This window comes from Gallus gallus, chromosome 12 (genome assembly GCF_016699485.2).
Source record: "Gallus gallus isolate bGalGal1 chromosome 12, bGalGal1.mat.broiler.GRCg7b, whole genome shotgun sequence".
NCBI classification, from domain to species: Eukaryota; Metazoa; Chordata; class Aves; order Galliformes; family Phasianidae; genus Gallus; species Gallus gallus.
The window spans coordinates 3,707,933-3,729,580 of NC_052543.1; the positions used below are offsets into that span (position 1 = coordinate 3,707,933).

General features: G+C 37.9%; 1 protein-coding gene across 5 annotated transcripts in view; it reads left to right on the forward strand.

The window, feature by feature from the left end:
• The window catches only part of IARS (isoleucyl-tRNA synthetase), a 90,896-nt gene that overhangs the window by 13,514 nt on the left and 55,734 nt on the right, over window positions 1-21,648 (forward strand). For all 5 annotated transcript variants that reach the window (XM_040646613.2, XM_046900091.1, XM_046900090.1 and 2 more), the window contains 8 exons: window positions 28-145; window positions 2,761-2,908; window positions 4,846-4,933; window positions 8,758-8,818; window positions 10,271-10,366; window positions 14,983-15,105; window positions 16,495-16,586; window positions 19,641-19,739. In XM_040646613.2, coding sequence (XP_040502547.1) covers window positions 28-145; window positions 2,761-2,908; window positions 4,846-4,933; window positions 8,758-8,818; window positions 10,271-10,366; window positions 14,983-15,105; window positions 16,495-16,586; window positions 19,641-19,739 — 825 coding nt within the window. The remainder of the gene's footprint in view (window positions 1-27; window positions 146-2,760; window positions 2,909-4,845; window positions 4,934-8,757; window positions 8,819-10,270; window positions 10,367-14,982; window positions 15,106-16,494; window positions 16,587-19,640; window positions 19,740-21,648) is intronic.

Below are 21,648 nucleotides of genomic sequence, written 5' to 3' on the forward strand. Positions count from 1 at the left end.
TATTCTATGTTCCTTGTTTACTTCCAGGTGGGTTTTCAAGCAGCTTTATGACAAGGGACTGGTATACAGAGGTGTTAAAGTCATGCCTTTTTCTACTGCTTGCAATACCCCATTGTCAAATTTTGAGTCCCATCAGAATTACAAGGTAAGTCACTATATGTCTTTGTAGTGTGTTGCAATTAAATCTCTGCTATTTTCAAGTTAGATTTGGAAGTCGTTGAGGTTTTTTTTTTTTGCTTGGTCCATAAGCATGTTATTGGATTCCAAGCTGATAGCAAGAAAATGAAGTAAATAGGCTATGTTTTATTATGATTAGCTTTGTTTGTTTGGATTATTTGATCTCTGCCTTCTTCCATATTCTTAGTTAATGCTTATGTGAGGCATATACTTCGCGTTAGTCTGCTAAGTTACTTTCATTTCCTCTTCTGGCTCTCAAGATGAGTATTGCACTTATGCTGGGTTTTCATTGTAAATACTAAGAGGAGTGCTGCAGCTGTCCCTGGCTGTGTAGATCTGAAAAGAGGAGGGTCATTGGCAAAGTTGAAGTGTTCTGTCAGTGCATTAGTAAGATTTATCAAAGACCATGTTTGGTTATAGCATGTAAGAATCATTAATTTAAAATGATAAACTCCAGTATAAAACAAAGTGTACTATGCATTATATGGCAGTCTTTTAAAACGAATTACTAGATGCAGCTTTTATTTGGAACAAATTCATGATTGCATACATGAAGGCAGCAGTTATGTCCTAATCTTTCAAATTTAGAGGTTTTGTATCCTTTCCAATCCCCACCCAGGCCTCCATATCCTTATAGCATAAATCTTATGTTGTTACAGCAGAATGCTAGCACAAATTGTACATCTGGTCTTCTTTACTTCTTGCCTAATAAAGGGCAATTTGCTGGCCAAAAATAGTGTTGTTGAAACAACTGCTTAAATGCACTTGTACAATGCAGCCCACAGATACTAATGCTTTTTGTATTTCAGAGTTTCAATTGACCACGCTGAAGAATAAAGGGTTTTGTGATCTGGAATAGTGGCACCTACAAAGATATCTTGATATTTCTGTTTGTGAAAGCTGAAATAGTTAAGGAATACAAGTGAAGCAATTGACATTTCATATAGGCTCAGATTAATGAGCTTTCTTTAGAACAAAAACTGTTTTTATGTGCCCCTTTTACACAGAACAAAGCTCTCTTCTCCTCAGAATCTTAACGAAATACTTAGATGCCATTTCTTGCTCTCTAAGCAGTACAGTGTAGGCTTATCTGTGCTGCTGTGCTCCTTCATGCAAAAAGCATCTTTGTGTTCGAGGTGGTGTTTTGGAGATGAGTGGTGAGGGTCTGTGAGCTGCTAAGATTTATTCTTAGCAGGATCTCTCATTGCTGGGAATAAGGCAGCTGTTATCTTCCTTGATGTGAGAAGCAGACTTTGGATTCTCTTTATTGATCCTGTGAGAAATAGGACACAGGAAGTATGTTTAGAAATGAAGTATCTAATGTAGGCTTGAGTAAATGATGTCAGTATCTGGTATTACATAAGAACTGAAGAGTTTTTCTCTTCAGCTTAAAGCAGGTTTAATTTTGTGAGCATCACTTGAAAGCCTCGATGTAATAATTATTACTATTTTCATGGCTTTTATTTTTTTATCTACCTGGTCAACTTCGTGCTTCAGAAAACCAAATGAATAACTGCAATGTTGTTTCTCAGTTGTTGAGACAGAGCTGCAGTGATAGCTCAATCTTTGCTTGGTGCTGAGTGCAGTTCAAGAGTTATGTAATATTTATGTTTTACTGTTGACTGCACCAGATGTTCACAGAAAATTCCCTCTGGAACAGCCTTTAGCTCAGACATAAATAGCTGCCTGTCCTGTGATGCAATTAACTGTTCCATGATGCTGGATGAAACCCAGAGTGCCTTGTGCTAGAAGTGATGAGGGGAGGACTTATTTGTATCATTAGGGCCTGTGCGTGAGACGTCTATTTTATTTTTTTCTTTGGCAGTTAAAATCAATAGTGAACGTTTCACGTGTGCAAGATTAGACTTGTTTAATCTGCTCTTCCAAATACAGGAGATTATGAAGTGACCAAATAGGATTGTAATTAGCTGAAAGAAAAACTCGTTTTCAGGGGGTTCTTTCGAATCGTTTGGAAGCTGAGTTTCATAGAGCTGATAACAAAGGTTGTCTCTTCCCTGAGGTTTTTACTCTTCTCTATATTGATGTACTCTTTTTGTTTTTGTTTAGGAACCCCAAACTTTTATTTTTTCCTTCCTAACAATAGTTTCCTAATAAGATGCTGCCTCTTCTCAAGTGATGGCTGTTCTTCCTTTTCTTTGATTCTAGAGGAAAATATGGGAAAAAGCTCTTAGTAACTGTAGCTGCTACAAAGCCTTGACAGTTGAGATTAATTACAGACTTAGAAAAAGGGATTAGGAGAGGTACCTGTGGGAACTGGCACTCAGCTCTCTGGTGTTTTGGCAGCTAATTCTCCAAATCTCACTGCTAACCCCAGTGTTGAACTCTGTGGCCTTGTCAGGCTGATGGTATACACTGGTGTAACGATGGGATGCTGTGACTGATGTTCTTTTCAGACTTTTTTTTATGCTGCCTCTTCACATTCTGCCACTGCAGAGATAAACTAGTCAAGTTGCAAGGCAGTGCGTGGCACCAGTAGTAACTACTTGATTTGTATTTTTTCACTAGCACATGTAGTAAATGTGTGTTGTTCTTTTTTCTTTTCACTTTATCTTGCCTGTGAAGGATGTTCAAGACCCTTCAGTGATTGTGAGTTTCCCACTGGTTGAAGATGCAAGTGTCTCTCTTGTTGCTTGGACCACTACACCTTGGACTTTACCTAGCAATCTGGCCCTTTGTGTTAACCCAGAACTACAATATGTGAAATTGAGAGGCAAGTGTTAAATTAAGGTGATACATGTAACAAGCACTTCTTTCTTCAGTGCCTTCGACTGTGTACTTACATGTTGTCTGATAGCCTGTTATTAATGCTAGATTTACAGTGCTTTGCTTGGACTGGATCAGTGTTGTAGAAGATGAGATCTATTTCCTACGTGGCTGATGGTTTCTAACTCTTTTGCTCTTTTTATCAGTTATATGCATTGTGAGGGCTGTTCCCTGATACGTATTGATACCTGAAATGATTAACAAGAAGAATGTTTTATTTGGCCTCTTACATTCATGCTGTTTGAAGGACAGGGAAGTATGGCTGAGCACCCCTAGCTTCTTTCCCCCTGTTCTTGGAGCTCTGACTCAGACCAGTGTATGACAACTAAGTTGCATTAACTGAACATCTTTATGTTTTTTAGCACAAGTGTAAGGCAAGGTGCATACTGTGATTTTCTGTTCTATTTTTATTTTTTCCAATGTAAGGGTGCACTTTACCAAGTATTACAGCTTAATCATAGATGAGTTGCTTATCCCTGGCTAAATGACTTGGGTACAGGGCAGTCTTTTTAAAGAGAGCACCCAGTATCTCAGGATTTGCAGCAGGCCATATAGACTGCCTAAATATAAGCTCTGGCTTTTCATGTTACTGTTTCAAATAGTTTTCCAGTTGTGGTTCCAGGTTTGTTAGTTGGCAACAGAGTATTTGTTTTAGCCTTGAAATGCAATCCTCTTTATTTTTCAATCTTTTAGAAAAAGAAAACATTGAAGCAAGCAGGGTTTTTGGACACTGTATGCTTGCATTGCTGTTCTCAGGTTCTTCCAAACTTCTGACCTCTTCTGACTTCTCAGTGTATGTAAACAAAAATGGAGATTCAAGTTAACAATGGCATTTAATCTGGATTTAGAAAATGCCAAGGGTATAATTCCCCATTCCAACACAAACACATGAATGTAATTATTGCCTAAGGTGGCAGATATGAAAAGTTGAGGAGTTCTTTACAATAAACTCCAGGTGTTTGGGGTTTTCTTTGTGTCGTGTGAGAGCTAAATTTATTCTGGCGTTCTGAAATTTTGACATACATTTGGTCAGCTCAAAAGAGTTATTGACAGCTTTCAGGAATAACACCTACATCTGCATGGACAGCTGCTTGTGTCAGAGCTCCTTACATCTTGTCTTCAGTGAATATATTAATAGGAAGACATGAGGACATGACAGCTTTATGGCTGACTAGAGGTCTGTGATAGTGAACAAGTGCTAAATGTGCCCATAAAAATACTGAAATCCCTTGAGGAGAAGTCTGAGTGATACTTGTGGTCAGACTTCAGTGATTGGTTTTTTTTTTGAGGGGTAGGAAATGGCTTTTTTTTTCATTTTTATGTATTTCCTTTATAAAGAAATACAGGCATAAAATTGATTGTAATAATAAATTTCAGAAAGACAGCAAAAAGGAGCACAGTCATTATACAAAATGTCAGGCTAGTCATATTTATTTAGTAATGGTCCAGCCTACTGTAATGCCTCTGATTGTTTTGGTCTGGTTCAGTTACATATGCTGAAACTTTTCAGTTCTTTCTTTGGCACAGTGGCAGTAGACAATTTAGGGTATTACTGCCTCTTTAACAACAAGAAGAAAATAGAGGCTGAAAATCATTGTACTGGGTTTTCTCCTGTGGTATCCCTTTAAGCTTAGCTTCTGAAAAGTGTATGTATATGTATGTGTGTGTGTGTGTATATATGTATATATGTGTGTATATATGTATATATAAAGTGTCTGTATGGGGAAGAAATAAACTGAAAGTAGCAGTTGATCAGCAGGAGTGTTCTGGACATTTTTCTAGCTCATTTGATACCATATTGCATAAACAGAAGTTTTTATAATAGTGCAAATGAGGGTATTAAACTGAGATAAATGTAACTTGCTGCTTTGCTTTATGTTCTAGATAAGGCTACAGGAAAGATTTACATCTTGATGGAGTCCAGGCTGATAGCACTATACAAATCTGACAGTGAATATGAGATACTGGACAGGCAAGTACAGAAATCATGGCACACTTGTTAACTTACAGTATTTTAATAGCTCAGAAGTTGAGTGTTTTAAGAAGTTGAATTTTGCAGTTAGCTGAATGTGAATTTCCCAGTATAGTGATACTGTGTATGTATATCTTAAAGAAAATCTGTGAAAGAGATCGGAAGTTGCTAGGATGAACTGATCTTGAGTATGAATATGGTTTTGATTGGTTTACTGTTTCATAGTAAAAACCTCAAAGGCTCCTTGGTCTGTCCTTCAATTTGCTTATTTTTCTTATTTTTTTCTTATGAAGAACGTTATTAATTTATACCATTTCCAGTTTTCGAGACTTACAGATGTGGAAAACATCTTAAAAGTCATGGAAATATTTGAAGGGAAACGGACAAGAGGAAAACCATTCCCTTCAGCAAGCAAATACTTTCTGTAGACTCGTCTACCCAAGTTACATAGTTGGTGGCAGTTACTCTTTCTGAAAAGTGCTTATTCATCTTATTTGAATTGAAAAATAGGGAAGTTTGAGTCGATGCTCATTTTATTCAGTATTTGGCAGTAGTTTTTTTTAAAAAAAAAAGCTAGAACGATGAGCTTTATCTCCTGGCAATGGTTATTTTATCACTTTTTACCTCAAGCAGTTAAAAGTTCTACAACACCATTTTCTCAAATTATATTAATAGATATAACATGCATGTATACACATGTAAAAAGAAGCCACCTCTATTTAAGTTAGCAATTACTTGTTGTCATTGAATAATAGGAATATACAGCTGGAACACTTGCTAAAGATGTTTTCTACTCTGTTGTCTTAAACTATGACAGCTGAGTAATTCCTACTTTGTATTTTTGCATTGATTTTGTTTCTTTCCTCCTCCTCAGCATCCTCGGCTTAATTGTCTTAATCTGTCACTTACTCTGTGGCCAATTGAGGTGCTACTCCATCTTTGAAAACTATTTTCAGTGCTCCCATCCCTCCATGGAGATAGAACTTCTCATCTCCAGATTTGTCCGTTTCCTGTTTTATCTTTCTCCCTTCAGTTGTCAGTAAAAGCCTTGAATAGTGTCAACATGATGGAGATCTTCTTTCAGCCTAATATTGAATCAAAAATAACTGTTTTTCCTTGGAATGATTCTGCATCCACGTAAGCATGTGGTCACTTGGTTAGAACATTTTTGTTCTAAGGGGAGCAGAATGACACGGGGAAGGGTCAGAAGCCTTACTGTCATTACGCCCTGGATCTATCTGCTTGATTGCTATTTAGGCTACTCAGTTTGCCTAAGAAAAGGAAGTAATTTGGTTTGATGTGACTTGTACTTGACAAATTCACGTGTATTGTTCTTTGCCACTTCACTTCTTTTTAAACTATTCAGTGACTAAATGTAATGAAGTTGTTATGCTGGTCTGACTGGAGTTCTGATCCTCAGTACTCCAAAAATATCTGTGTTCTTTTGTTCTACCAAGAACACTGTTATTTTCTTAAATATTTTGGAATGCATTTCTTTTAGACTTTGAAAATAAGCAGTGTAGATGCATTGAGTTTTCTGGTCCCTTATGTTGTCATCCTAAATTGTTCTCGTAGTGGAATTCTGCAAAAGTAAGTTCTGTTTGTTGCCATCTTTCATTTTCTGTATCAAGAAACAAACTGAACATTTAAGCCTTTTTATAGTGTTTTTTCTTCTCATCAAAATTGTGGAGTGAAAGTTTTGTACTTCCTTTTTAAGACAGCCATACATAGGATTGTTGGAGATGCTTACATGCCTGGCTAATGGAAATTTCTGTCTGTTTTTCTCATCTCTTATCTCTCTGTACCCATGCATAAGGGTGCTGGTAATGTAACTTGTATTCTTCTTCCTTCTGTATTGGTGCTATGGTCTTCTCAAGCTGACTGTTCTTTTGTCATACTACAATGTTTACGTTATGTAATAAATAAAATCAGTTCTCAAACGTGAAATGTGAGACAGTTAAGAGGTAGCTGGTAATTGAAAGGATATTTTGAACATGTTGATCTTAGAGCATATAAATTCATGCAAATGAATTTTTCCCTTTTCTACTTCTCATTTCCGGCTCACATCTCAATTTTCAGGCTGTTAGGCCTTCAGGGGAGAAATTGATGTTTGCTCCATACCAGGTGGCAGACTGAGGTCAAGGAATGGTCTTACATTGAAAGCATTCTGCATCTGAAGTCATCTTGTCTTCCTGAACACTTTCTTTCAAACCTGCCCTGACTGCTTCTGTTTCCTTTTTCGAGTCAGATGCAGACAATGGTTCTTTGTGTGAGAGAAAATTGGAATATTTCTTCTCTGTTTCACTAGTCAGGTGGCCGCTGTCTGCATCAGAATTGTCTCTGCTCCTCGGCACAGATGGGATCTGTCTTGATGTATTACCCCGTTTTTGGTCATTTAGTAGTGGTGAACATGAAATGGCTGAGTGTTTTCCTCCCTTTCTGTTACATTTCAGTCTGCTTGCATATTAAACACTGAAGTTCTTTACGCTCTTTTCCAGCATGTCAGTTTTGTCTCCTTTTCAATTCTAAATTTCTGATCACTTGAAAGTGAAGGGTTACTATGGTGATGTTAAGGTAGTCTCCATTAGTAGCATAACTTGAGTCACGAGAAGGTGGCAGTGTATAAACTTCCAGCTTCAAGTTCAGGACTTAGATAACAAAATATTTGAGAAATCAAAAGGGAAAATCAGGAATGTGATCCACAACCCTTTCACCCCTTTCACTTAACTATGGGTGGTTCTAGTACTTGATGTTCTGTGACTGAATACTCCCACATCTGTGTGGCCGAGCACTAGGATGTTGTTTTCTCATCTGATCCTGATTAAGCACCTCAAACATTCCCAAGGCTGTTTATAATGTAAAATACATAAACCATCCATGAAGCTGTGCCTTAAAATAGAAGTAACCCCCTTTCCTAGCGGATATTGTGTATGCCAAGCTGAGGTGACACGCTCTTTAACTTGGCATTAAATATTGATTGAGTTTCTTTTTGTACAGTGGAATTTTTGTACAGCTTCCAAGCAGTTTTTCACTTTCACGTAGTCAAATGTTGCATGGTTTGACCACTGGTTTCAGAAGATGTGGATGTAAATCAAGAATGATATAGGGAAAGACCACAGCTGTGGCACATCCAGAGAGGTATCTCGACTTCTAGATGAGGCTGTGTTTGAGCTAGGCTTCTTCCTCAAATGAAAAATTCATTTAGGAGAGTTGTGAGCAACCCCGTCATCGTCCTTGCCATCTGTAGTTGGAAGCCTGAAGAGAGCCAAATCTACAGGCTGTGTCTCTTCTTGGTTGGCTCGGTTCCTCAGTATGTCCTGTCTGTAATGAATCTTCTGAGATACCCTTGGAAAGTGTAGATGCCTAATTATAGAGTAGGAATAAGGTATCTGGGATTTAAACACTGTAATTCTCAGAAGCACCACCTTTTGCGCACACAGCTTCCAAATGTTTTGGAACAATGCTTCTTCAGTACTGTTGAACATGCTGAGCTTATAGTGCTTTGTTATTGTGTTATATCCAGAAGCTCTATATCCAGAGCTTTATGAGAAATAAAGTCTTCTTAATGCTTACTTCCTATGTTAGTTTACAGTGGTTGCTTCATTGGAAGGCCATTGGGTGGAAGTGTACCTGTTCTCCGTTGGCAGAGATGCATTAAGACATGTTGTTCTCATCAAAGTTGTCAAAGAGGTGTAGAAATGGAAAGTTTATGCAGTCAGATTCTGTTATATATGGGGGAGATAGGGGAAGCCCCTCCCCTACTAGTGGGCCAAACAATTTTCAAGTTGTTCACTTGTGTTCATGTTAGTTATTTTTCTCTTCAGGTTTCCTGGCATTGTTCTGAAAGGCAAGAAGTATAAACCACTCTTTGAGTATTTTATTCAGGTAAGATGAAGCTGGGTGTTTGTCATAGCGCACAATGACAAAAGGCAAAATGTTTCACAGCATTACTTGTTTATATTATAAAAGCCTTGTGTCCTGATAAGAAAACTCAGGTTTTCTTCGAGTAGTTCAAAATGCTAGTGAAAGGTTGAAAAACAGAAGGCTGTTTTATTTTAATTTTTTCCTGAAGTTATAAATATACCCAGAGTAAGAATTGAGTGGTAAATAGTATTATGAGTTCAGATTACTGCAAGACTTTCAGTAAGTGCTACTGAATAAGCAGTATTCTCTCAGCCTTGCATCTGGTGAGCTCGTGTCTTTTGCCTTTAAATTCCACAGACTTTATATTCATGAGATGGATTGGCTGTGCAGCGTTTAATGCTGTGTAAGTCTCCTGTAGATAATAGCACCGTAGATTGTTTTGCTATAGTATATAGTAATATATACAGTAAGAAGAGACAGGGTAGAGGACTGTATTAAAAATACAAAAAACAATGCTTACTAAAAAATGGTTGAATTCTTCAAAGAGTTGAAAGGGATTACAGTACTGCTGGACAAGCAGTTGTTAACTCAGGCGAGAGATTCAGTCATTTGTGTCTGCATTCTGTGCTGAAGCATGTGCTGAAGTCAGCAAAGCTGTGGAAACCTCTGCAGGCAGCAGGACCTGTTATTTCTAGAGAAAGGTCAGGAGCTAAGCTGAATCTGATAAACTGGACTGCAGGTATAAAGGATCAGAATGGATTAATGATTCTGAGTCCTGCTGTACTTCCTAAGGAACAGATGGGCATATACCAGTTTTTCTTAGAATGGATGTCTTATCCCAAAATATCCCTCTTCAGGACATGCCAGATATTTTGTAACATATATGATTGAGCTGTAACAGCTTTTTTTTTTTTTTTTTACCACTTTTACATTAAGAAATAGAAAATAGTATGTAGATAACGAAACATAAAGATGTGATCACACTGCAGATTTTCTTGAATTATTTTATGCTTCCTACTTCATTATTCTCTGGAGAAAATAAAGAGAATTTCTTATTATAAAAGAAAAGCTTTTAAAAAAATGTTAAGAAGGTACACTTTCCAGTACTTTCTAATGTAAAAATGTAAGGAAACTTGTGCAAAGTGAATGCCTGTAGCTGTCTTGGGTATATTCTGTTATACAAGTGTAGTCATTTGTATTCTATTAAACACAGAACTTTGTGAAGAGCTGTGGCTTGAACATGAATAGACTCTGCAGCCTTATGGAGAGATCTTTAGATTTAGTCAAAGTTGATGCTGCTTAAATGAAGTGTCCAAGTGTCTTAGCTGTGGGAAATAAATATATGATGTTAGGAATGTCACATTGTAAAGTTTGTCATTTCTTTCTGATGCTGTTGTGACTACCAATAGCCTTCCTGCATTCTTAAGAGTTCTGTTTTGCTGTATATGTGAAAAGCATATTTTTGTGTTACAGTGCAAAGATCAAGGTGCCTTTACTGTGCTAGTAGACAGTTATGTGAAGGAGGAAGAAGGCACAGGTGTTGTTCATCAAGCCCCCTATTTTGGTGCTGTGAGTATGATTTACGTGTCTGTTACGTTCATGTTTTTCTTGCACACATGGTTTGGCTTTCCAGCTACTGTAAACTGACAGTGGTTATGAAATCAAGTGACCCTCCAATTTGCTACTTAGAAACATAGGGAGCTTTTATGTGCACTTGTGCCCCTTGTGTGTTAGAGTGGAGATTTCAGACGTCCCTGGTTTTGGTTACTGTTGTGGTATGTGAAGTGCACTCACCACTGTATCTTCCAAGTGTCATTGATCTTAGCTGTTTCAAGTCTAGATTTACAGTTTCAGGAATAAATGATCTGCTAACATTGATAGAAAAACTTGCTTAAAGTGATAATTTTGGATGGTAGCTGTAGTTCTGCTCAGTACACTGCCTCTCTTCAATCTGTCAGTTTTGTTACTTGTTGTGTATTTGGAATACCTGAAAAAGTGCTTTTGGTGCTTTTCTTTCTTGAGGCTTTATCCCTTATTGAACTCCATTCTTTTTTTCTGTGTGCTGAGAAACTTAATTTTTCTTTCCCTCAGTCTATTCTGCAAAGGTTAAGAGGGATGTTTTTCATGAATTTCATCAGTTTTTAGACATAGGAATTAGCAGCACTAGTTTAGATTCATTGTCTCTTTTGTATGGTGTCTTGTCTTCAACCGTTATCCAAAAATGCCCTCAGAAAACCTGTAATAACTGCCAATGTCCAGCAATTAGCAGTCCCTGTACTACAAGCTCTATTATAGTTTCCAGAAACCAGTGGCATTAATAATAGGCCTCTTTGTATTCGTGTGAAATATCCCATCTTTCTCTGTCCTTTTTTGCAGCCTTTTTTTTTGAAGGATACATCTGTTGTGGTGTTCTGTTTCCCTTGACAAGATGAACGTTGATATGAAAAGATGTTCTACCTTAATACAGCTGTAACTTAAAATCAGATTGGGCAGCATATTCCTGGTTAATAGAGAAATTCACAGTGACTGGTAAAAGTGCCTTAAGGAATCTAAAGCATATTGCACTACCTGAGCCTCAGATATTCCCTTATAGCTAAATCCTGCAGGGTCCTTACTGAGGAATGAGAGACCAGTCTTGGTTTTGAGGCAAGGACTCTTGCTGTGGGACATGGAGTAATGGAAGTGGGAAGGCTGCTGATAGCAGAGGAGCTCTGGAAGAAGTGTTCCATTGACTGCTGTGTTGCTTTGTTGTGTATTTTCACAGTACTTTCTAGGTACTGGAAACAGCTTGTTGGAAATCTAAGCTGGCCAGTTAGTCCAAGGATCGTCTTCCATCTTCTGTTTGGTTCACTTACAAGCTCACAAACTGTATAAACACAGAAGGGGGGAAAGAAAATGTTCCATCTCTTTCAGGAAGTCAGCAATTACCTTTTTAAATCAGGGGTTTCGAAAACATGGCAGTATAGCATGTGCATTACAAAGGAAGAAAAGATGCACAGAATAATTATGTAAGTAAAACGTACACTAAGATAATAAAATTAGCAATTGATACTTAAGGGGCATCTGGACTTCATAACGTGTGGGATGGGCCTGAGTCTACTGATATGCTACACTTAGAAGGAGATCATGTAGGATATGTTGTATGAGATGCTGCTGCTCTTTTCTTGTGGGGTACATACAGTTCTGGTTTTGATGGTCCAGTGATTATTTTCGTTCAGAAAGACTCACAAAGGCTCTAATTTAGGTTCAGGAGTTCATCACAGTAGGCACTATACAGAACACCAAATATTACATGGTTAATATACTTAAATTTAAACGTTTCCATTTTTAAATAGGCAATGTTAGATAGAAAATTGAGAGAACTTCTGATTATAGGTAGGGCTGTCTAATTGGCTTCTCTGCAACTTACTTCAATGTTGTGTGTCAATGGAGAAGAGGGAAGAGGAAAGGGGGTAAGTGGAGCAGGAGATAAAGCTCTGAGGAGAAAAAGAGCACGGTCCTTTACGAGAAGTGTTGTCTCGTGTCTGTCCCTTCTCCCCAGTATAAGCATGTTCTTTTAATAAACTGAGAAAGCAAGTTCTTTTTATTCTTTTTTTCTGGTAGACATTGGGATTATAGCTTAGATGCTCCTTCTCCAGTAGTAAAAATTCACCTTTGTTGAGTTCCAGGATATATAGTTTTGTTGTCTTGTCTGATGTTTTTGCCAGATAGAAGCTGCAGTGTAGTATAAGATTACATTTTCTTTTTCAGTTTAAGAGAAATCAAAATTAAAACTCATGGAGAAAGACAAACCTGCATAAAAACTTTTAAAACTCATTCTACCTGCAGATTAACATGACACTAAAATCCAGCTGGTCAGGCATTTCATCATGAATAGATGTGTCTGCATCAAGTTTTAGTAGTGTTTTAGTTGGTGTGCAAACCCTGTACTTCCAGTGCTCAGAATGAATCACGGATGTTTCCTAGGTTCATTCCTGTTATACTTTACTTTTGCAATGCGTTGAAAAGATACTTAATTTTTAAGTGGTGCTACACATAAACCTATTGACAGTTGTTTTTCTTTTTTTGTTGCCTTTTTTTCAAGTTTTTAATAGCTTCTTTTTCATTCATTTTAAGTGTGGCATTGACTTCTCTTTGCCATCTTCTAGAGGATATAATCATCACAGGCGTTTAAAAGAAACGTGACCAGCAGTGTGACTTCAATCCTGGAGATAATTGAATTTTATTTTAGTTTTCCAGTGAAGCTTAGCACTTGTGGTTTTCTGCATGTGCCTGAATGTATTCTTGGATTGTGATTACTGAAACAAGTCCCCATTAAATCAAATAGAAAATCAGTTTGTAGAGCTTTTACATTTAAGTCCAAGCTTTTCAAAAGAAAAGAAACTCCTAATATATCACCGGCTGCTTTGGTGATGCAAACCAAACTGAAGCACCTCTTGACCTAGGTCCTAAGAAGTGGAAGGTTCGTTATTATGTTTTAGCTAGGTTGTCAGAGTGCCAGGCTTTGATGTACTCTTTGCTGGCTGCTTCTTCAAAGCCTTTTTACCGTTCATTGCCAAATCAGGGTTGACGTTAGTTCTGTCATCTGGCCTGCTGCAGTCTGCTTTCTGTATCTCAGCAATAATAGCTGGTGAAAGGCCAACTGAGAACAGGCTTGTCTTAAGTCATCTATTGACTGTAATAGCTGGTTGACCACATGGAGGCTGAAGAATTGTGATGGTTGTCCACAGTAACTGAAAAGTAGACAGAAACTGTCATCTGTAGAGTAATTGAGTGATATTACTGAGATGGGGTTTCATTTCTGCACATGATGCATTGGTACTTGAAGCAGTTAACTTCTCTATTGCTGTGGATGAGTTTCAGCATGTTTTATGAAATATAATGTGGATCCACTTGGCAACATTTACCAGACCTGGTTTGAGGGGGCTGGTGGTAGTGCTGAAGATGCAGGAGGAGGAAGACTGCAGAGAGGATCTAGAAACCCTGCTTTGTCCCGCCCGAAGTTGGCTTGTCAGTATTGGTTGCATCCAAGAAAGAATTCAGCTACCTGTGAAATGCTTGCTTATTTAACACTTATTTGAGCACTTTATTCAGATACGATCTCCTTGATCAAGGTGGACAGCTTACTTTAGAGTGCAGCTCCTATAAAGTAGCTGCTGTGTGCTTGTTTCATCAAAGGTAAATGAGCTCTAAGCAAACAGGAGTCTAGAAGTTCAACTGCAGCCAGTTTAGATAGGCAGGATCACTGTAGGTTCCATTTCACACCACAGCAAAGCCCTTCAATTTCTGTCCCTGAATTCAGCGGTTGTCTCCCCATTTGGTCAGGGCAGAAGTACAGGAACCTGTCAGACTCAAACAACCTGCCTTGATGCAGGCTTAGGCAGGACCTTGCTCTTTGAGGAAAGAAAACTAAGTGATTCTGCAAATGTATTGAGAGAGTTTAATCTGCAACCTCCCCACTCTCCCTTCCCATCCAATCCCTAATAATATAATCTCATCTTTAGGGAAAGAAGGTGGGTAATCTGGAATAGTAATTGGTTAAGATGTGTTTACTTTCACTTCAAGCTTGAAATTGGAGTCTGAACTTTGCTAGTCCCTTATACTTTTGTTCTGATCTTTCCTTTTGAAGGTACCATTGGTTCTTAGTTACGTTTCTGAAAAGCTTTCAGTGACTTTCTTGTCCTGAAGGCTTTTTTTTCTTTTGTGCTCCTTACTGCTACAGGAAATTAAAAAATTAAACAAGCTGGCCAGGAAAACAGTCTGTGATGTTGTCCATGTGTGGTGCTTGGTCAGTATTGCTGCCTACAGGCTTGAAAGATTGAGAAATACAGATTTAAAGACTTCAGATCATTAACACATTCAGAAGTAGGGATTTCTTATTAGTTTCAGAATAAGATTGATTAAAGCAACCTGCCATCTCCATACAGAAACACATGTATATTTGTATATACGTGTCTACAGAAGAATGTGCATGTATGCTGAAGAAGTCCTCATTCCTATAATGAATAAAAGTACAATTGTGTGAAATAACATTTCTTAAGCATATATTTTGTAAAGCGAGGGCTGAGTATTTCACTCTTCTTACCCAGTCACCATGTTTCTTATTCAGTATTTATTTTTTTCGGGGATGGATATTGTAACTGATATTTCAGTCTTCTATAACTTGACGCTTGTATCTTTTGTAGGATGATTACAGAGTCTGTATGGATTTTAATATTATTCAGAAAGATTCTGTCCCAGTTTGTCCTGTTGATGTATCAGGCTGCTTCACAGCTGAAGTGACCGACTTTGCTGGGCAGTATGTGAAGGTCAGTGAGTCTGGAGATGGTAAATTACTCCTTTATTCAAGATAGAGTTTATGTGCTGTAGAAGGGTTCTTATCTTTGCCTTAATGCCTCTGTCTTCAGTGTGCCTCTGGAAGAATCGAAATGCCTATTAACACGTGCAACAATGTCAGATTTATTTATTAAAATATCTGAAAAAAAAAACCAAACTTGAAACATAAGTAGGATTGTAAATCTTGTAATGAGATGGAAGAGGTGTGTTTATTTATGTTAGTAGCAGCAAAGTTGCACTTTTTGCTAGTTTCCTGCAGAAGTGCTATGTATGCAGTCTCTAGGTAAGTGTGCCTGCCTTGCCTTTGGATTCCGGCTGACTTCACACACGTCATAATTAAGTTTATACCAGCCAGATAGTTTAATACAGTTTTTTAATGGAGAGAAATCCAGTCATTTTTCCCACTTGTGGGACGTGTTGCAACACAAATTGACTTGCAAATAGACGAAAGAGAGTCCATGTGGAAGGAGACCCAGAGGAACTGTAGATTGTTGCAGGCAAATCTGTAAAAATGAATGCCTCATACACTTGGCAAATAAGTTGTTTTTCAGTCGTGGTTTCCCACTGTTACAATTTGATGGCCTGTTCCAGTTGAACAGGCGTAAAGTCTTGTATTTGGAGTAAAACAGCTATCATTGCTTCCTGTACATTGAAGCAAACAAGCAAGTAGTGGAGGCTGCGTGTTTAGCTCCTTGCTGATAGGAATCTGAATTTGAAGAATGTTCTTATAATGGTGAATTCTTTTTTAGATTGTGAATATTGCAGTATAAAAAAATCCTTGTATACGTTGATTTTTTTTCCTTTCTTAATCCCATTTTGACAGTGTTTGTCCAATAGGCTGTCTTTAACTCTTATTGTACAGCTTTCAGTCCCAACATAAACTGTAAATCCTGTCAGGTGTTACAAAAGATGCTGTAGCTTCTGTAACTGTAGTCACGTTTTAGAGGAATGTGATACAGTGAGTTCTGAACATCAGATAAAAGGCACTGCATGGATTTCTACTGGAAAATCAGAAGACTCAATCAAAGATTTAATGATGTGAGCTCTGGTGTGTAGCAGCACTACAAAAAAAATATAAGTTCTACACAGTTCAGTGTTTGTAGGGGGGGAAAAGCTAAGGGGAAAATGGACTGATCTATATAAGGATTTGAAGAGCGAATAACACTTCAAATGTAATGTTTCACAGTGCCTCTACAGTAAGTGTATGAATTATATGCAATTTTGGGGATTTTTGTGTATGTAGATAATGAATTACTTGCAGGTTATTTTTTTGGTTGGGTATTGGAGATGAATCTTGTTGTAGCTTGCTGAAATGGTGAAATTTGTTATCCAAGGAAAACGTCTTTCTTCTTTTGTTTCAGGATGCAGATAAGAACATCATTAAATTACTGAAGGAGAAGGGCAGACTGGTTCACAGCAGTAGTTACAAACATAGCTATCCATTCTGCTGGAGGTAAGGAGGAAGGTGCATATGGCTTTAAGACTGAGGGTTGTAACTGAGGAACTTCTTGAGGTTTGCCTCCTTTTCCCCCTCACTTAACTTCTTGGTTTAACATCTCTAAAAGTAAAAGGAATCAAGCATGCTGAATTAGTGTGGCTACAGTTTTGATTTAGTCCTTCAAGAGTTATCAGCTTTTAAACTGCAGCCAAAAACAAGCAGTGCTTCTATTTTCTTTGTAGCAACTCAAATATACAGTCATGGCCTTCTGAGATAAACTAGTTACATAGAAATGCTGATGCTGCAGAACATACTTAATCCTGCCACGCTGTTGACATTCTTGTTGATTGATGATAAGTTGCAGGCAGCACCTAGCAGCAAATTATCTGGTGGGAAGAGCAGAATAATGGAATCTACTTTCAAATCTCATTTCACTTCCATCAGAAATCAAACCATAATTGGAATATGCTAAAAGTAGAAGAGTAGTTTTTGACTTCAAACATAGTTACGAGTTATTTTGATTAATGTAAGAAAACTTTGGAAGCAGGTTTTCCTACTAATTGTACCATTTTTCATGCTTTTCTCTGGAACCAGTGAGTTGTTGGATCCCAAGTATGTTATTTTCTCTTTTTGCATATCATCAAAGGATCCTTCTCTTAATTATCTTGTTGTAATGCTATGCAGTCATTTTCTGTTAACTAAAGTTGAAAATTTAAAGGCGAGGGCAACGGTGTTACCTAAGTGAGTTCACAGTAGACAATTTCTAGCCAGAACTCTTTTTCAACAATTCCAATAAAGAAATGATTAGCCAAAACTGCTCTATGTACTTGTGAGATCTTGCTAACCTGAATGCTTGTATAGTCTAGGTAGTGGTTTAACAGCTCTGTAAAGAAATGATTCAACAACTCTGAAAAGTAGCAAAGGTAACAAGCTTGACAGCTAGATGTCCATGGGGGCTACTGTGTGCCGTCCTATTAGGAATGAACACTGGGAAGCTCTGTCTCTGACTCATGCAGGGTTTTGCTTTTTTAAGCCAGTGAAAGCAAAACCAGGAAGCATTCTTTAAGGACCCATGGTCAGTAATCTATCATTTACTTCTGAAATTAAAAGAAAATAGAAGATCACAGTAAGTTGTTCTAAATCACTGCGCAGTCCAGAGTGCTACAAGAAATGATTGGAGCATATAGTGTGCACGAGGAATGTTATTGCTGATCTTTTCATGTACAAAGGTTCCATTTCAGAGAGAGCTGATTTTGTATCCTTGCTAAGGAACAGGCTGTTTGCTTAGGTGCTTCTCTGCCTCTGATAAAGTTCTAAAGGACACACATCTAAGGAAACATGCTGCCACTGGTGTTCCCCAAAGGATGTGCTGGTCCTGACTAATCAGAATTCGTTGCTGTATGTGATAGGATGATGCTGTGAGACTGAATAGGTGGCTGTCAGGCTTCAGCATGCACTGTGAAGTTTTCTTTTACCCTTGCAGAAGAGCATATTTTCTTAAATTGTTGAAATAAGTTATTTGTGTTAGATTTTTTTTCTGCTTTTAGTGGTTGTGCCCTTAGTGTGGTGCTGTCTGCTCTGTCTTCATCATGCTGATATTTTATCTGAACTCAGTATTTTCATTTAACTGCTTAGTCCTTGAAAATCAGTATTAGCCTTAATATATGTGTAGACTCCAGGAGTGCTGGGTAGAGAAGCTGCTTTAAGAAATGCAGATGTTAGTTACAGAAGAAAGGCCAGTCCTCTGGTGTTCAGGGATAGCCGGTTTTATTTCAGTGTGGTTGTCTTGGAATTCTGAGAGTTACACCATTGTGTTGAGAAGTGGAAGGTAACATGCAACAGGGGATTTTATTTTCTTGTTTGAAATAGATTAAGTTTATGGAATCTGTGACATTTTTGCATTTTACTTTCAGTCTGTACTGCTAGTAAGTTGAGTCTGTCAATCTTGGTCCTTTGTGAGGTAATGAAAAAGCACAGTTTGGAAGTTAGAGCTAAAGGGCAGTGTTATGGAAGCAGTGAGAGTGGTTGTGCTGTGTTGGACCAAACAGACACGTATCCCTGTAGACCCTGTGATAGTGTCCAGAAATCGATGTGTAGGAAGGGATATGAGAACAAGGAGGTGTTATCCATAGCAGTCCCTTGGCTTCCAACCATTTTCAGGGAGCTCAGGTGCATGCAGTGCCCCTGTGTGAGCAGAAGGGGTGGAGCCAGGATACACCTCTTCCCAGACCTCATTTAAGGGCTGGCAAGGGAGGCAAAGGTATCTCACTGGAGATCCCTGTGTACCTGAGGCCTTCTGAAGGTAAGCAGCTTCTTTCCTTTATTTCTGTGCCCTCAGCTGTTGCATCTGAGCAAGTCCTTGCTTGCTGCAGCCTAGGACTTGCTACCCTGCTGTCACTGCTGTGCTTTCCATAGTGATACAGCATTACATGCCCCATGTGTTTTTTGTATGATTGCCTGAAATGTTGAAGGATACGTGAGGATGCCTTCATTACTTACTGCTTTTATACGTTTATCTGGATCTCTCTTTCCTTCTCCTTGTGGTGTAGGATGTTCATCTGGTCAATCTTGGGTATTGTTACTCCATCTAAATGACTTACTCTTTTAAATAGAAATAGTAATAACGTAGCATAATGTTTTCTGGCTTGTCAGGTTGGAGATGTGCATGTAAAAAAAAAAAAAAAAAGCAACAACAGAATGATGTCACCTGGAAGACTTAAATAACTCATTTAAATACTGGATGGAGTTCTTATTTTTGTACTACATAGCAACATAAATTTAAAATTCAAGTGTAGTGTGTTTTCGTGATTTCTTGTGCTATAAAAACTCGTTTAGTTGCTGCATGAAGGATTTTTCTTGGGAATCTTAAAGTGGTAGCTTGTGTAAGAGTAACAATGTGCTATTAAAAACAAACCATCCTTTGTTATTGTGATAATATATCAGGAAGTGTACAATGAGCTCTATCTCTGGAGAGAGATCTGTCATGTACAGAACTGCATTTTCAAAATGTACTTGATAAATAACATGTTTTTTTCTTTTTGCCCCTTCCCCATCACCTTCCTGCTACAGGTCAGATACTCCGTTGATATACAAAGCTGTGCCAAGCTGGTTTGTAAGAGTAGAGCATATGGTGGAGAAGCTACTGGAGAATAATGCACAGTGCTACTGGTAATGTCTCCTACTCTTTGTCACTGTTTCTGTTGCTAATTCCCATCCTATTTCCATTCTGTCTTTGAGCTAATGCTATTGAAGCACGGCTGGTAACTGGTTTTAAATAACGCTTTATCTTAGGTTTCACGAATGGATCTCCAAACTGGTAAAGCAATCTGGGTGTGAATAGATAACCTGCTTCATTGCTCCTCAGCCCTGTGCATGAATATGTTTGCATGCTCTTCCTGTCTTGCTTTCCAGAAGTTATTCTTTGCTTGTGTAGAATTCAGTGAGAAATATATTTTAGAGTGTAATTATGGTTGAGTACAGTTCAATAGTAAAGTTAAAACCTAAGTTGATGGTGAAATGGGGTACAAGATTGTTAAATTGGATTTGTCCTTCAGTCAATTGCTCAGTCTCAAATTAATTCAATAACTGAGCATGAGACTGAAAGCAGGGTGGACTTGGAGATTTTGAGGATCTTTTTGTGTAGGGAGTATGGCCACAAGTAGTGATGTGGTATCACTGCTTTATTTAAGAAAATGTATCAGAATATATTTTCGTCTGTGATTCCCTTAGTAGTAGTCTGAATGTGTGATGGCATCTCTTACATAGAGTTGGCTTTCAAAATCCAGCTTTTTAAATGAAAAATGCATTACTTTGAAGGATTTATTTGTATGTTCTTGAAATATATCAATTGTGGTTGGGGTGTAACTTCTTAAGTTGACACTGAGAATGCTAGCATTCTTCAATATTCATCTACTAAAATATGGGGGAGTCCATCCTTCCCCAAGCCTACTTTTATGCTTTTGAAGGGACCTGGTCTACTGAAGTGTCACAGGAATAATACCTAACTTTAAAAAAAAAAAAAAAAGATTATTTTTGGAGTCCCTGGGGCTTCAGCATGTCCTGAAAAATGAGAAAATTGGGATAAATGCTTTTCAGACTATATTAACCTTTGCAGAATGAGTTTGACTGCACTGCTGTTTTTGTTCCTGTAAATGACTGATAGGTATATTGTCCCTCAAGAATTGCTGCACTTTTTTATAGATACCCTTTATGATGAAGTAGATTAAACATAGTTGGACAAACTTTCTGACTTGATTGATTTTTTTAATTAGTTTTTTAATGAATTACCCTACTGATAAAGCCATAGTCACTCAAAATTTATTAAAGGCAACAGCTGTATCTCCATTCTTCATACTTAACTTTAGCTTACAAGAAAGATTACAGTGTGCCAGCACCTTTTTTTGTTGTTGTTGTTTTTTGAAGTGGAGACTGAATAAAAACCCTCTCTTTTCTCCCAGCCTTACTCTTGTCGGAGTGGAAGTTGCTTGAGCAGGAAATGGTGAAAGCATGGCACTGTAGCAGCAATTAGGAGACTGAGCTGGTTCATAGTCTAAAATCCCTTCTTTAATTTTCCCCACAAAATTTGCAGAGGAGATTATTAAAACAGGAAATAATAAAATGGGAATTTTATATTCAAACAACTTAGTACAGGGATACATGAGTTGCAACAAGGTAAATCCATCCTGTTCAGGGTTGTCAGGCCTTAGTTTCATGTTATGCTGATGCAAAGCGTTAGGTGCAGCACCCAAGCTGGCTCCCTGGTGTACGAGGTTTGGATTTAGCCTTAGTTGTTTTTTATAACTTTAATGATTTGTTGGAAGAGCATTTGCTGCATCACTGCTGTCAATAAACTAAACCATGCCACCTTAGGTTCTGTTGTGTAATGTAGGACTAATTCCTGCTGTCACTGTTCAGATTTGGTACAAGTTACAGATGTATAACTTACTGTAAAGAATGGGTTAATGTAGCTAATGTTTCTAAACTAATGCAGTTCACACTTCTGGTATTGTGTGTATTATTTTCTTATAGATGATAGAAAAGGTCCTAAATTCTTGGGGCTTGTGTTTAGATTTCAGCT